This window comes from Leishmania panamensis (assembly GCF_000755165.1).
Source record: "Leishmania panamensis strain MHOM/PA/94/PSC-1 chromosome 22 sequence".
In the NCBI taxonomy this organism is placed as follows: Eukaryota; Euglenozoa; class Kinetoplastea; order Trypanosomatida; family Trypanosomatidae; genus Leishmania; species Leishmania panamensis.
Window position 1 is genome coordinate 267,149 of NC_025868.1, and position 16,141 is coordinate 283,289.

The following is a 16,141-nucleotide window of genomic DNA, read 5'->3' on the forward strand; positions in this document are numbered from 1 at the left end:
GGGGGGGGGGGGGGGGGGGGGGGGAGGGAGGGGAGGTGACGTGGGGACAAACACGAAAAAACTACCAAAAACACACGAAGACAGGGGTGTGTGCTTCTTGTGTCTGTGTGTGCGCACGTTGCCGCCTCGCTAGTGGTGTGGTGTTGGCTACCACGTAGAGCACACCCCACCTGTGTCTTTCTTTGTTTGTTTTGTTTTGCCGTAATCCGCCCGTTCGTTCGTTGATTGAGACGCTCTGCCTTTTTACTCACCTACCCCAGTGCTTGCAGAGCGACCTTTTCTTTTTCCGCTCGCTCGCTCGCTCTCTCTCTCCGCTTCCGCAACGTGATGGGGAAGTGGAAGAGAAAAGAAAAAGGTAGAAACAGTCGTTTAGGTATGTGTACTTGGGTAACGATGGTCTGTCGCCTTTGTGGCTGCTCTTCAATTGTAGTCGTGTGATTCCTTGTCTTGTACGTTAGGAGAGCCAGTGCGCTCCTTCCTCTCGATACGTGCGTCTGATTTTTACTCTTTTCCTTTTCGGCTCTTTTTTGTTTGTTTTTTCTTTTCGTGCTGCTTGCGCTGCTCGGTAAGAGAACAAACGAAAATAGAACCGATACAACAAGCACACACAGGGAAAGAGAGAGAGAGAGACGGTATACTCGCGGAGAGAGACACACGCACAAGAGAAAGAGGGGAGAGCACACAAGACAGAATAGAAATGAGGTACAAGAAAGCACGCGCAGAATTCTGCACAAACAAAATGGGAAGAAAACCACGAGGTCGAGACTGAAAACAAAAAAAAAAAGAACGCGGCAAGAGAACGGGAGAGATCCCCAAGAAAGAAATAACGGGGGGGCCACTGTGCGTCAGCGCGCACAGTTTCATTTAAGAAAAAAAAAAGTGGAAGAGGTGAGAAAGTACGCGGAAATGGGAGAAAGGAGAAAATGAAAAGAACAAAGCAGCAGGCAAGAAGGAGCAAAGAAACACAGTGCTTGAGGACTACGACGACGAAGACCTGAAGTATGTACAACGTTATGTGCGACGGTGGCGGTGGCAAATATTATTTTTCTAGCTTCTCTCGAAAGAGAAAAAAAGCTACCAAGCAAAAGTGAAACAGGGTTCGCCCCACCCCCCTCCCTCTGGTGCTCTGGATGCTTCGGCGAAAGCCAGTTCGTGCTAGAATGACTTCGGAAAGGGAAAGGGAAAAACGAACAGAAGAGCAGGCGAAGAAACAAAATAATAATACTAATCACAGGAGACACGAATGATGGACGAAGAAATGAGGAGGGAGTAGAAAAGACAGAACGGATGCCCGCACACAAACGTACACGTATATCGATATGTAGATGTGTATGGGTATCTGGGCGTATGGGCGTATATGCAGCTAGAAAGGGAGAGAAAAAATAAGTCAGGGGGATCGAAAGGGAGAGCCCCCACACCGAAGCGGTCGAAGAAAAAGGCGACGAACACGCAAGAGAGAATGAAGACGGCGAAAGCAAGAAAAGGTTAAGGAATATTCTACTCTACATGTATTTAGAGACGTGGATGTAATGAGGGGCACAAAGAAAGCAATCGAAACGAGAAAACAAGTGGCTCGCAGAGAAAAGGAATCGCGTCCAGTGAGAAGTCAGACAAGCAAACAGAGGGAGAGGAGACGAAAAGCGGGAAAACGAAGAAAAATCGACGACACAACAAACACACGCACGCACACACGCACACACGCAATATGGCACCTCAACCCTAGAGGCAATGAGCAGGTGAAACAGATAAGAAAAAAGACAAGGGAAGATGGGAAACAACAATAAAAGGCAAACGCAGATGAAGAGGGGCACACGGCAGCGGAGACGGACACGAAGAATGAAGAATGAAAACGCAAAAAAAAAAAAAAGCGAGGAGGAAAAGAGCAAACGTGGAAAAGACGAAGAGGTAAAAGCAGAGGGGGTAAACAAGCGAGGCAGAGAGAAAAAGAGAGTGGCGAACAGGGAAAGACAGGGGAGTAGTAGCAGCAGTTGTCGGCACCAATTTGAAAACAGTGAACTACAAAAACAGCGAGAGAGAGAAGGAGGGAGCGAAGGGAGCGAATAAAAGAATAGTAAAAGGGGGGAAGAGGGGGAAAACACGTATTGCACAGAGAACTGGAACAAAGGTGGTGGCGAAGAAGGATGAGAAGAACGACGAGATAGAGTCAATGGAAAGGAGGGGAAGGATGAAAAAGAGGAGGATGGAGAAACCAAAGACCTCCAAAACAAGCTTGAGGCTCACTGGTGACGAGGCTGGGGAAAGGAAAGGGCCTTTGTGCTCAGCTGATGTGACAGTGTTATGGTCGTGGTTGTTGATCAAGTCGTGGAATAGGGAGCGTGCAGGAGAAGGGAGAAGAAGCGAAGGAGAGAGGGTCCCATACGAGGGCCCAATTTTTTTAAAAGGGAAAAGAAATACAAGCAACAGACAAGAAAAGCGCGCAACAGATGTGAATCACAACGCAAAATAAAAAAAACGGCACAAAGTCCACACAGACACACACACACACACACACACACACACACACACACGCGGAGACTAAAAAATAAATGTGAAGGCTAAATAAAAGAGATAGGCTAAGGGGAAGATAGAGGGAAGAGGCAGTGAAGCAATACACAAAGATAGCCTCAGAAGAGCGAGACAGAGTCCCAGAGAGGTGGACAGAGCAGTCGAGGGAAAGGAGTGGCCAATGTAGAGAAGTAAGAAGATGGAACTGGTGGGGACGGTGGTGGTTGATAGTTTGACATCAACACACGCGCAAGCAGCTGAACACAGACGGTCAGCTTCACCGAGAGGAATATATATATATATACTAACGGTCTGCTACGTTTCTCTCCTCCTGCAATCCTCCAGCTTTGATCGTCAATGAGTGTTTCTCTTCCAGTCTGCTTTTGCCTCAAAACCACCGCCGTTCAGGGGGGGTGCGTTCAACTGTGCTACACGCGCGCGCGCCTATGACTTTTTCTTCAGTTGGCGTGCTGGAGTGTTGCTCTGCTAAAGGGAGGAAGAAGGGCGTGAGAGAGCTCGTCCTACCACCCGCGCACACACGAAAAAGGAAAAGTAAAACAAAAAAACGAAGAGACAAAGCGATAAAAGCAAAGTGAGAAGTTGAGAAGAAAGAGGGAGGCAAAGAAATGAGGACGAAGGTGACAGAAGAAAAAAAACAACAGCTTGGTAAAGAAAGGGATACAAAATGGAAAAAATATATATATAGATTAAAAAAAAAATAAAAAACAACAACTGTACGCACAAAGAGAGAGGGCGAAAGAGAGTTGGGCAGACAAATGCTGGTTGAGTATGGTGTCACTGGAGAGCAAGAGGGGTAATGTTAGTGGTGGTGGAGAGAAAAGAAAAGGAGGGGAGCGCCTATGTGAGGAACGAGGACGAACGAGAGAGGTGGGGCGAAAAAAAAAAGAGGAAAGGACAGTAAAGAGGGAAACAGGAGATCCGAAACAAAAATGAGTAGATATATACATACATGCATATACCAACGACCGAAGATGTTCCCTGGGTTTCTGTTTCCTCTTTCTTTTTCGCTCTGTCTCGCTTACTGAAGTCGTCCGCTTTTCTTTCGGGCTCAAAAAGACTGAAAGGGGGGGTAGAGGGGGGAAAGAGTTGTTTGCCTGATGTGGAACACGTGTACTATACACCCGTCCTTCTACGTTGAGTGTGTTGTATCCTTTTGTTGCTGTTGTTTGTTTGTTTGGCTGTGTGATGAATGTGGTTATGGCAATTTAGTCTTGCTCGCTTTCAGCTCTTCTGTATCCCCCTTGCCGGAATTCGTCTTCCCCGTTTCGTGCTGCCTGTTCGTATTGAAACACTGAGGGTAGGAGAAAGAAAGAGGAGGGGGGAGGGGAGAGAACAAGCAGCAGTAGTCGTTGTTGTTCGTGATGGTACGAGCGGACGAGCGCACGTTGCTTACTTGGTAGTCGCTAATAGGCCCGCTGTGTGCTCGTCGCCGTTGCTTTTGCTGCTGTTGTGTTCGCTGTTTGGGGAGGATGGAGGAATAGAGGGGAGGATGGAGGAAGGGTTACTCTTTTGCTTTTTTTTTTTAGCGGGCAGTGTTGATGTTGTGGGACTGAAATCGGTCGAATGGCGTTGGATGGTCGTGTATGTATGGGTGGGTTGGGGGGTATGGGCGCATGATTGGCGTGACGCGGAAGAAGCAAATCGAGGGAGTCAGATAGATGAGAAAAGGTAAAGAAAAGAGTGGCAAGAGGAAAAATCACGAGGATAGCAAGCGAGAGAAGGAGAGGGAAAAAAACGCCATCAAAGGCATGGAAATATTCTTCGTGCCGGAGACTTGCAGGGAAGGAGGGTTGAAGCGCGGCGAAATAGCTTCGCCTCTCTAGTGCCCTCCTCTCGAGTCGCAGAGCCGAAGAGGGTGGTGGTGGTTCGTTACTTCTGTCCCAGAGTTGCCGCCACTCGTCCGACTCATTTTAATGCCTCTTGTATGCATTTTCTCCATCTTGGGCAATGGGCAGCCCCCTTTGGGGTGTTTTTTTACGGCTGCATACATCACCCACTTGATGCCTACGCTTGATACATTTCTATAATGCATTTTGTGTTGTTCTTGCTCTGATCGGTCTCCTTCTATGGAGGCGCAAATCCCCTTACGCTTCAGTAGCTCCCTCTTATACTGTCCCTCGCTGAGAACCCCCCCAATACGCAAGGAATCTGAAACACCTTCCTTTTTGTGGGTGGGTATTGGTGTGTCGGAGCGAAGCACTGCTGAGATCAGAAGGGAACGTGGGGTAAGGAGAGAGTACAGCGCTAGGGATGGGAACGACGCGCGCGACAGCATCCCTTAGGGTAAGAAAAAAGGGTACAGAGACCCAGAGGGGGGAGTCGGCAGAGGAGGAGTGCCAACGACTCTCGCCATCATTTTGCCGCCTCCCTTCCCCTCCCCCTCATGCGTAGATCGACCTTGCGATATGATCAGGAGACCACATAACCGTCCTGGCGAAGCTCCATCAACAAGCATAACCTCACTCCAATGCGGATGAAAAAAATAAAAGAGCAGCAGCTAGCAGCGGTGGCTTTGGTACAGGTCTCCGCACTGCTTCATCTCCAGAGATTCAACGAGACATACAGAAAGAAAAAGTAACATAGGAAGGCAGTGCTTCATGTCAACGCACGCACACCCACTCCCCTTGGCTTCTTCGAGGGTCACGCAGCCACGAAACAAAAGAAAGTGCGCAGAAGAGAGAAGCAGACTGCAGCCTTTTCCGTCTCCCACCTCCCCCCCCTTTCTGATATGTCGCTGCTCGTCTCCTTATCGGAGCTGAGTAATGTGCTGGAATTCGTCACCCCAGAATTCGAGTTCCTCCCTCATACCTTGCAAGTCGTACTCCTCTGCCGCTTGCTGCATGTTGCGGGTGTCGTCCAGGAGTCGGTTTGATGCAGCTCCAGACGCAGCCGACCCGTCCGAGAGGTCCTCAATACCGTACGTCTCCCTGTACCATGCGTTGTAGCGCTCCTCGTCTGCGGTGTAGAAGTCGCGCACGTCACTGTTGGCATCCATCGCCCGCATCCAGGAACGCCCCTTCGACCCCGGCAGCGGCCTTGGCAGCTGCGCCACGTACCCCTGAGCGATGGGCTTCGAGAAAAGCCGGGTAACCAATGTTGCCTGCAGCATAATTCCTAAAGTGGCAAGCTGTGAGGAGCGCTGAGGAGGGCGGAACACCCTCGAAACGGGTGTGCCTTTTGACACCGCCAACGTGCGATACAACAGCGAAAGGGAAGAAGGGGAAAAACAAAAAAAAAAACGAAGCAAAAACGGCGTGTTCCGTTTATTGTCTTTTTTGTTGTTTTTTTAAGGCATACGCCTCTTGCCTCTCCCGCCAAGCGTACACGAGAGGGCAGACACGTAACACAGCCAAAAAAAAGGGAGGAGAGGAAACCAAAGCATGACAGAATGCTAAAGCCTTCAGGAAAGCCTTTGCTTGCTTGCCTCCTCTCTTTAAAAGATGGTGGTCATCCACTGGGACACAAGACAAATATCGCTGCACTATGGTGGGCAGTCGCTGGATGAGTTCTGGATCACCTCTTAACCCCCCCCCCCCCCCCCTCACCAGAGAATCACCGAAGCAATGCGTCCTGGTGGCCACAAGTATCATTTGTGCGCACGTGCTTCTCGATAGGTATGTGCACCAGTTACGCGCGGTGGTATGTTTCCCGCCGCTCATACCCTTTCGTTTTTTTCTGTTCATAGACACTTTTATGGCTTGAAAACACGTGCGAGAGGTGCAGAGTCACTTCCCACCATGCTTTACATATACATACACATATATGCATATATACATATATATATATATATGTATATATGCATATGTCTGTCTCCTCGCTCATCACTTCTTGGAGATTTCAAGCACAGTAAGCAATGCTTTTTTTTTTGCCAACGTGTCCATTCTCTGCCACACAGCACGGGTTCAGCTCCCCTCAGCCCGGGGCTGCCACAGGCCCATCGCGTGGTGCGGCACAGCCGTAGGGCACACGCTACAGCAACACCCACCCAGTCATCGGAGCACGGCCTCCGCCTCAACCCCTGCCCACTCAGCCTCGCAGGTCGCCACCCGGTGCATCCCTCGGGTGGCGCAGGCTCCCCACCAGCAGGCAGCGAGGGCCGCGTGAGACACGATCGAGTCACACTGACACTCAGCCCATCACGTGGATGGTACAAACGTGTTCGGTGTCGCAGGTCGCTCCGACAGGACGCCATCCAGGGACTGGACCGCCGACATCCGCAGCGATGCACCGCTCCGGCCTCCCCACGCCGCAGGGCCTTGGCCCCGTCAGCGCCAGAAGTGGCCCGGCGTTGGCAGGGATAGGGGCTGCCTGGCTACCCCGGAGAGGGAGGTAGCGGGCACCGATGCCACACACTGAGGTGCCCCCCGTCATCAGGATGTATAAAAGAGGTAAATAAAGCCATCAGCCTACGTACGACTGTAATAGACGACAATAAATCCCACATGTATATATGAAAATATATTCTGCGCTCCCCTTCTCTTACTCACCTTTTTCCCTTCCAAAGGAGAAAAGGTGGGTGAGAGAAGACGCCGCTTGAGCACACGCATACGAGCACGAGGTCCAGAGATGCCGACGACGAGAAGCAACAAAAAAGATACTCAGACGCGAGGCGAAAGCCTCTCAGCGAGACCCGCAGACGCACGGACGCATGGCCCATGCATACAAGCAGTAGACGCTGCTAGAAAAGCATGAAAATAGTCAAGGTGCCCATCACGACAGGCAGAAAAAGAGCGAAGAGAGGCGTGCGAAGGTGAAACACCACAAACGGAGAACACGAAGAAAAAAAGAGGTGCACGCCCAGTCTCTTCTCACTTGTCACGGGCTTTCCCGGACTCGCCTCGCCCTTGTCCTTTTTTTTCCTTGCTCCCCCCCTCCCCGTTGACACACATCTCACACAGTCAAGGCATGGTCAGGGCTTCACGGCGCGCGCTGGTGCGTGCACGCTCTTGCGTAAGCAGACGTAGAGTGCTGGCTCAGAACTTGAAGACGCCGCTCTCCGAGTAGCCCAACTCCTTGAGGTAGCCCTCAAGCGGGCCTTGCTTGGGCGGAGAGCAGCTGTAGTCCTTCTCGCCGCAGATGCTCTTCATGAAGGGTGGTGGACCACACACCAACACACAGGAGTCACCCCGGTGATCCGGGCCCGGCATCGTCTCCTGGATCATCGCCTTGCTGATGTGGCCAGAGTAGCCCGTCCAGCGCCTCGGCGGCGTCGTCAGGCAGTGGTAGGTGACAAACTTCCCGGGGTACTCCTTTGCCAGCGCGCCTAGCTCCTTACCGAGCAGAATGTCCCCCTCAGTCCTGTTTGAGTAGAGAAGCGAGATTTTCGTCTTGTTGTTTGGCGCGTACAGGGTGTTGTTCACAATTTGGAACATGGGAGTGAGACCCGTACCACCGGCGATCATGCCGATCTTGCTGTATTGCCCCGGCTTCATGTCGAACGTGTGCCACGGCCCTTTCACGTCGATGGAATCGCCGACCTTGAGCGAGAAGAGGTGCGAGCCCATCTTTGAATTCGGGTAGCACTTCACGACGAGGTCGAAGTGGCCCTCGTCCTCTACCAGGTTGATGGGCGTGTAGGGTCGCATAACTTCGCGTCCCTGGGCGTCAGTGTAGCGCAGCGTGATGCAAGACGCCACAGGTATCTTCAGGCGCGTCTTGCTCGATGCGAGGGCGAAGCGGAAGCGCTTTGTGTTATGCGATTCATCCTCAACGTGGATGAGCTTGTAGGACTGAAACTTATCCTGCGAGAATGCCGGCTTGCTACCCCAGGCCTGCACTTCAGACCCAGACTGGTACATGCTGGCTCCAGCAAAACCAACAACTGAAGCGATGAAAGCCTTCATGGTCGTCTAATATGGTATAAAAATCAGAGCGAGAGACCAAGCAGTGAAATGGTAGGAGGTGATATGATCGGCTTTCCGTGATGAAGTTCAATGAAGGTGTATGTAATGCTCTGACTCGCACAGTTGTGCGCATTCATGCTCTGTGTATAGACAACAAAAAGGCAAAAAAAATAGATTTTAAAACTAAAGGAAAGGCTCTTTTGTTTTCTCCCTAATTGTGTCCCAAAGTAGTCAAGCGAAGCGGAAAACAAGAAAAACTAAAGTGGCAATGATGCTGGTGCGGGTAAACAGCAACGGAGGCAGTGTTCACTTCTTGGTGAGTGCATCAAAATAGAAGGTACAGTAACCAGGACTGTGCTCATGCAAAAGGACAAAAAAAGAGTGAAGGTAAACGGGAGAATGAAAGAGACATGATCAGTGCAGTTCACGTCATACTGCTCGTATGCGAGTGTGTGCGGCCACAGGTCAGAGCTTGGAGGTGCTATTCCGGCAAAAGCGCAGGAGTGGAACCACCAAACCAATCACATATGTGTGCTGAGTGAGCAACAGGGGGGGTACAGAATATGACTGCCGCATAAGTGCCCAAAGTACACGCAAAAAAAGCGGCGAGAAATCAAAGGCAGCAAAAATACTGTTGTCGTGTCGATTTTCCTCCGAACACTACAGACCTGGGGCAAGCGGTGAAGCGACAGTAAACTTTCAGCGGGTGCGGGATTCTTCTCGTGTGTTTCACAGCGTAATATCGAGGGGCTGAAAAAAAAAAAAGACAATCGTGGTTCATCGACGCCTGCCACGCGGGGTTCAGCGCATATCTTTTTCGGACTGTCCTTCTTTTTTTTTTAGCGTTCCTCGCTGGAAATGGTCCACAACGCAGCGATAGGCAAAAAAAGGGCGGCAAGTACCAAGTACAGAGAAAGGGGAAGGGGAGAGAGGCAGAAAAGGGATTCGATGTGAAAGAGAGTATCGTACGCATTAGTGGAGAAATCGGAAAGCGAAGTGAAAGAACGAGAAAGACACACATACGGCCATTTCCAAAGTTGTATTATATGGTCATGCACCCTTTGCAGCCTAATGGGCCACAAATCTGTCACACACTCTGGATGTGGGAAAGAGTGGAATAGCCGTGTGTACAGAGACTCGAAGAGTAAAAAAAGGGCTAAGGTGTCTACAGTGCATTAGATAAACCAGCAATAACGATAAATCCTCATGAATGCAGATAGGGGCTGCGCACGCATACAAACATACAGCCGCAGATCGTCTCCCCTATTAACCCGCTCCTCATCTCAAGCCAGCGCTGACAAAATCTTTGTCAGCACTTGGTGCGCGGTTACATTCTCGCTCTGCCTCTCTCTTTGCCAGACCACAGAAGACCACAACACCCGCGCCAGCGCCCGCTCGCTTTCTTGTACAATATGTTCCTTCCTCCTTATATCGTATTCTGATCTGAGCTGGCATCACTTGCGTCACATGAAAAGAGGCATCGATGACTTCGACGTTGCGCCTCAGCTTCTTTTCATCTTTCGCTGGCTAGAACTTGTACACCATCTTGGGCATGTAGCCAAGCTCCTTCAGGTAGCCCTTCAGCTCACCCTGAGATGGGGGATTGCTTTTGAAGTCTTTATCACCCGAAATAGCTGCCATGAATGGCGGCGGACCACAGACAAGAATGGTGCAATCGCCGGCGCGGTTCGGCGCAGGCATCAGAGACTTGATCATTTCCCTGTTGACAAAGCCAACACCGCCCATCCAGTCAGAGGGCGCCTTGGATAGCACAAAGTACGGCGAAAAGCGTGGGTACGTCTCCATTAGCTCGTTCAGCTCGTTGCCAAGCAGCACGTCCTCTTTACGCTCATTTGCGTAGATGAGGGTAATTTCCGTATTGTTCTTAGGTGCATGCAACACATGCCTCGCCACCTGGTACATCGGTGTGATACCCGTGCCGCCGGCAATCATGCCAATTGCCTTGAATTGGTTTGCCTTGATCGGCAGCTTCACCCAGGGCCCCTTGATGTCGATGGTATCACCCTTCTTCATTGAGAACAAATGGGTTCCCATTTTTGAGCCCTGGTACTTCTTCACCAAAATATCGAAGTAGCCAAGCTGATCACTGCGGTTAAGTGGCGTGTACGGTCGAATAACTTCCTTTCCGTCCTTGTCAAAAAAGCGCAAGCTAAGACAGCTAGCTACCTCAAGGTTAAGTGGCATATCCGCCTCCGGTAACGCAAATCGAAACACCTTCGTGTTATGGGACTCGTCATAGACATCCATCAAGGCAAAAGAGCGAAACTCAGACTGTGAGAATGGGCTCCTCGATGTGGCACAGTTGGATGAGCTAGAAAGGCTGTTGTACCAGCTGGAGGTGGCAAACCCCGTCGCGGCCGCGATGAAGGCTTTCATTCTCGCTACTAAGCGATTACTAAGAACTTGAAAAAAATACACGGGCCCTTCGAAAAAAAAAAAAGTCGAGACTAAATGCTTTGTTTGTTGCCTCTATATGCTGTTATGAGATACAAACGCGCAGCGGGTATGGCTTCTCTTTTTTACATATTAGCAGCGCCGCAGCGTTTGCATGAGGGTGAATAATTCACTGACGCGGAGGTTGGAAACCATGAAGAGAGAGGGAGATAATACAAAAGTGTGAGCAATGTTGAATGATAAAGTTGTGGAAACAAGTGGGCTGCTCCATAAAATTCTGGCACATAGTAACGAAAGAGAAAACTACAGCGTTTTTTTTTTTTTATGTATGAAGATTGCTTTCATGCAGTCTGCTGAGCGTTGGACTCGTGGTTCGTACTACAGAACGAAAAAAAGGCTCGCCATCTCATCTTTTTTTTTTTCGGTGATTAGGTCAAAAAGGGGGAAAAAATTGCGCGCATTTTGTGTTAATAGTTGACCCTGTTGTTCACACATTTGCCCCCTTTTGACTACTTCTTTGTAGTTTTATCAAGCCTTCTATAGCTGTGAAACTAAAATACAAAAAAAAATACAATTGATACTTTTTTTCGCCAAGATAATAATTCACTTCAGAGAAAGCCTTATATATATATATATATATATATGTGTGTGTGTGTATGCGAATAAATAGTGCCAAATCTCGTGAATCATCAGACGAAAAAAAAAATACGTGGCAGATGTGGTTGGGAAAAAAATCAGTTCAAAAAGTGCTTTTATTTTTTCTTGCAAATGAGCTGCGATGGTGGTAAATTTGCTTCCTTCAGGAGTGCAGCCGCGACTTTCTGTTTCAAGTCTCCTTGTAAATGTATCTCGAATGGAATTTTCGTCCCGGGCTTCAGATTCTTCAACTTTGTCGACGGGTCGACTACACCACAGCTCGTAGAAAACTGTTTTTTCCATTGATCAGCAAGCAACTCAAGATCAAAACCAAACGATTCAAGGTTCTGTACAATTGTAATTAACTTACTGTTTGTCGACTTCTCCGACCACAGATTCACCTTTGGAAGTGGTCCATTTTTGATCAGCCGCTTCGGAATCAAGTTATCGCTAGCTAGTGATGCGCCCTCCACAACAGTTTGCAAAACAATTTCGTGCTTCAGTCTGAACAAACGTAGCATACCTTGCTTAACTTGATCCAACGGCATCTCAGAGGTATATGCCTTGAAGGTGAACATCATGGATAGCACGTCGTCAATTTTTACACGGGGTACCTTACCCTTCTCTGAGTCGCTTACAACCAGCAGGTTGTGTGCTTTTATGTAGTTTTTCAAATTGTCAACTAGTGTTTTCTGCGTGTAAATTTCTTGGAGAACGCTATCATCAATAGGAGCTTTTTCGAAAATAGGAACAGTACCTGTAGTAGCATGTTCTATTGTGGGAAATAGACTGTCACGAGGTATGTTCAGCTCCTCGCCTAGCAGCAAGATTCGTATAAGATCGTCGTCCAGACTACGAGGTGCAGCGTAGAAAACACTGGCAGAGACAATGCACTGACGGAACACACCTGCTCCATCGGCAAGGAGCTTCGCTTGCAGTTCCTGGGCTTCCTTCCTACATCCTTCCATATGTACTGTGCTGAGAAAATCAGCATAAAGTGCATTGTGTTGTCGCATCAAGTCGGCCGATTTGGTTACTTGAGTAACGCAATAAACACAAGGACTCATTTCGACAACGGTTAGAAGATCTGGAAATCCTTGAAAAAATGTCAGTGCTTTTTTGTATTTTGTATCTTTGAACTGAATTGCAAAAGTGTGGGCACCGTCTCTTGGGTACGAGTGGACCACAATGCTCGTGAACTGTTGCATTGGCATGGGAAGCAGCGAGCGTGATACTTGCTTCACTGCTTCGCAGAGACAAAACTTCAGCACTCTGTCTACATCCGAAAAAATATCAGTGTAGTCGACACCTGGCGCCTCGTTCCCCTCGGTGACTTCATTGTTGAAGACATGATGATTCGTGTTTTCGTTCTCCGTAGTTGCAACGCCCATTTCAGAGAGTTTTTCACGAACTTCGTCTTCCTCAAACTCAGATGGAATGAGAAATAATTCTGAGGAAAGGCTGTAGTTCGTAATAAATCGATTCTCGAATTCCTGCCAGAGACTGTCACGAAAGCACTGAACCACAAAAACACCTACGCCTGTATCCTGCCTTGCTGCCATACTGCTAGTCACGATTCCGATGGCGTATGGGACATCGACACCGAGTGAATAAATGAGAGCAACATCCCCGACAGAAACTGGTGTTTTTTTCCGAGCGCTTAAAATTCCTGGCATCATCAAGTGTGCGCCGCTGAGGATAAATCGAGAAGTCGGGCCGCGGCAAATAATAGCAACGCCAACTTCATTTACAACGCTTGTCCACTCATCGCCTTTCTCAGCCAGGAGCTGGTGCAGCCGCAAAAAGAAGAAGAGAGTAGGAACTATGAGAAAGCTGAAAGGCCTCGCTTCTGTAATAACATTGTGCTCTTCTTTGCCTAGTCGATCAATCGAGATAAAGAAAGGTACTTCATTGACGGAGTATACAAAGACCGATGATCCAGATCCACATTGGTACTTCCGTTTGGTGACCGTATCTTTTTTGCGGACAACGAGATCGAACTTGTCCGCGCTATTTTTCCCAATGACATTCACAACATCGGCCCTCAGCTTCTTCACATCACTTTTGCTGATTGATTGTGCCTCCTTTGACGTGCACTTCTTTTTGAACATTTTACACTTATTTTGGGGGATCAATGGCGCAGTAAGTGAATATATATATATATATATATATATATATATATATATATATTATAGTGAACAAGCGTAAAAGAGTGGAGCAAGTTAGGGACTAAATATGAGAAAAACGTTTCCGAAACAAATGCGCATGAATTAGCGATACTGTGACGCAGTGAGAAAAAAAGAGGCATAAAATACTGCGAGGGCATTAACAAGGGGGAGCTGATTGTAGCCTGGTTTTTCCTTTGCTGCTCTTTGAATTTGGCTGAGAGCTATGATGAGCGCGATTTCACGCTTTGAAAGGTTACATGTTACCGAAAAAAAAAAAAGTTCACTGGCACGTCTTTCTTTTTTCATTTGCACAGAGGGAGTTCGTAGTGGTTGCAGAGAAGCAGATACATGCTGGCTTTCCTAACACCCTGCAGCATGAATATACCGGAAGACATCTTTTGAGAGGAGCAAAGCGTCCAATGCGGATACATCCATTATTCACAAAAAGCAACTGTCGCAATGTTCTTCTGTTTCCAGAAACATGTCCTCTCCGTGACATGAAAAAGTTTGTCGATAGGAAATACCAGCCACAGTGCTTGACAGCGCCTTGGAAGGAACCTCCTTTTTTTACTCCTCATAAAATAACTTGACAGCACTTCCTGATGCGCCCTCGCGGCGGGTAGACGCAAGTAGGGCATAACACACGCACGTCACCCGCCAAAAGAAATATGCGTGGTTCCCCCCCCCCCCCCCGCGTTCGCAGCAATGCGCCCTAATCGCGAACAATGTTTTCACAGTGGGGGCCAAAGGGAGGGGACTGTATGGAACGGCATGACACAACTGCACACCTTTTAACTTTGGAGCTCTGGCTGCCTGCTGGTGGGGAGCCTGCGCCACCCGAGGGATGCACCGGGTGGCGACCTGCGAGGCTGAGTGGGCAGGGGTTGAGGCGGATGCCGTGCTCCGATGGCTGGGTGGGTGTTGCTGTAGCGTGTGCCCTACGGCTGTGCCGCACCACGCGATGGGCCTGTGGCAGCCCCGGGCTGAGGGGAGCTGAGCACGCGTTGCGTGGCAGATTGGAAGAGAACAAGCTGCGGTCCACTGAGCTTTTTGCTGGAACTCAGTGCCTTGTTGGTTGGAAAGGCGGTGTTCAGGTTGCAGAAGGAAATCTGCAACCTGAACAATCAGGACTGCTTTGATTTTCTTGTGGGGCCTGATATGTTGTGGTTTACTACTCTGAGGTGGGTGCGAAAGGTGTCAGGGCCTGCCAGACACGGCGAAATGAGGAACTGCAGCTTTTCAGGGTAGGGAAAGGAGGAGATCAGAGAGGAAAGCAGAGTTGTTGCAGGTCCGTGTTGGAAAACATTTTTGAGTGCCTGCACCTTCAGTAGTCTTGAAAGATATGCATTAGTTTTTATCTGTGGGCTGTGAACTCTGTGAGGCAGCAATGGAGGAAATCTGATGCCAACGGGTTTCAACTAGTACTATAAGTCTTTGTCTCGTTGGTGGGACGGCTTTTTCGTGGAATAGCAATTCCCTTTTGCGTTGGCTGCAGCGCAATTACTTTTGAAGGACAAAATGTTCTCTCACAGGAAAGAATGTATCTCATGATTAACAAAAATTATCTCCGTTTCTCTCCATATGTTTACTGGATGTATCCGTCGCTATGTGTAATTGCCTTTTCCTGTTCTTTTTCGTATCTTGGCGCTAAAGCACAAAGTACTGCACGTTCTCGAAGGAGACTCCACAAATCTTATTGCGCTTCTCTCCTCCACTGTGCCTTTCGACTTCTGGGCGAGAAGAGCTCTATCTTTTGTTATCAAGGTGCTTCTCTCTGCGGTACCTCCTCACCACATCAATGGAACATTCAAAGACAGCGAGCGAACTGCAGCAGGAGCACTCAGATGAGCTCTTCGCGCGTCAACTTCAAGCACAGCTCAACAACCCCGGAGATGGTGCAGATTGTGCGCCTACGGGAAGTGGGCCGCTGGTATCGGTGCAGGAGGCTGCCGATGCTGCTTTAGCTCGCCAGCTTCAAGAGGAGATCAACCGTCAAGAGGCCGCCGCCGGTGCAGGGACCCCTACAGCAGGTGCGGCTGACATGGTCCCCGTGGAGTGCCCCGCTTGCACATTTGTCAACTACATCAAGCCATCTAGCCCATTAAAGCACTGGAAATGTGTACAGTGCCGTGAGCCATTGAAGGAGAAAGTACCGCACTCGAACCACAGCACTCACAAGGACCTCGTAGAGTGCAAAGTGTGTCATTCCTTTAACAAGCTTCCCTCGAAGAAGTCTGATGCAGTTTTGTGTGGTGGATGCTATCAGGAGCTTGGATCGACCCTCAACACAGCTCCCCTTGTAGATAGCACAGCAAACCAACGTACAGTGCAGCTTCGTTGTGGCCAATGCAACGTGATCAATGCTGTGACAATTGGTGTCGATGTGAAGAAATTGGAGTTCATTTGTGGTGGTTGTGGAGTCTTGAACACGATGGTACTTGACTAAGCGACTGTCAAGCTCTTTACTTCGCCAGCGGCTTATAGCAATTTTACCCGTTCGTATGCATTTCTTTATCTAGCGCTTTTGCGTAACTGTCAGCTCTTTTTTCTTTG

At 49.0% G+C, this 16,141-nt stretch overlaps 5 protein-coding genes across 5 annotated transcripts, besides 2 other annotated features; 1 reads left to right on the top strand and 4 right to left on the bottom strand.

Annotated features, from left to right (window-relative positions):
- Positions 1-5,272: 5,272 nt before the first annotated feature.
- Positions 5,273-5,635, bottom strand: LPMP_220670 (hypothetical protein; the record flags this gene model as incomplete). The annotated part of the gene is made up of 1 exon (XM_010700766.1): positions 5,273-5,635. One exon carries the CDS (start codon positions 5,633-5,635, stop codon positions 5,273-5,275), a length of 363 nt encoding a protein of 120 aa, XP_010699068.1.
- Positions 5,636-6,384: 749 nt separating this feature from the next.
- Positions 6,385-6,901: a repeat region.
- A 598-nt stretch (positions 6,902-7,499) lies between these two features.
- On the bottom strand, positions 7,500-8,369 carry LPMP_220680 (NADH-cytochrome b5 reductase, putative; the record flags this gene model as incomplete). Its single annotated transcript, XM_010700767.1, has 1 exon — positions 7,500-8,369. The coding sequence occupies one exon, from the start codon at positions 8,367-8,369 to the stop codon at positions 7,500-7,502; it is 870 nt and encodes a 289-aa protein (XP_010699069.1).
- A 1,527-nt stretch (positions 8,370-9,896) lies between these two features.
- On the bottom strand, positions 9,897-10,637 carry LPMP_220690 (NADH-cytochrome b5 reductase, putative; the record flags this gene model as incomplete). Its single annotated transcript, XM_010700768.1, has 1 exon — positions 9,897-10,637. The coding sequence occupies one exon, from the start codon at positions 10,635-10,637 to the stop codon at positions 9,897-9,899; it is 741 nt and encodes a 246-aa protein (XP_010699070.1).
- Positions 10,638-11,536: 899 nt separating this feature from the next.
- Positions 11,537-13,531, bottom strand: LPMP_220700 (hypothetical protein; the record flags this gene model as incomplete). The annotated part of the gene is made up of 1 exon (XM_010700769.1): positions 11,537-13,531. The coding sequence occupies one exon, from the start codon at positions 13,529-13,531 to the stop codon at positions 11,537-11,539; it is 1,995 nt and encodes a 664-aa protein (XP_010699071.1).
- Positions 13,532-14,390: 859 nt separating this feature from the next.
- Positions 14,391-14,609: a repeat region.
- A 777-nt stretch (positions 14,610-15,386) lies between these two features.
- On the top strand, positions 15,387-16,034 carry LPMP_220710 (hypothetical protein; the record flags this gene model as incomplete). Its single annotated transcript, XM_010700770.1, has 1 exon — positions 15,387-16,034. The coding sequence occupies one exon, from the start codon at positions 15,387-15,389 to the stop codon at positions 16,032-16,034; it is 648 nt and encodes a 215-aa protein (XP_010699072.1).
- Positions 16,035-16,141: the final 107 nt, after the last annotated feature.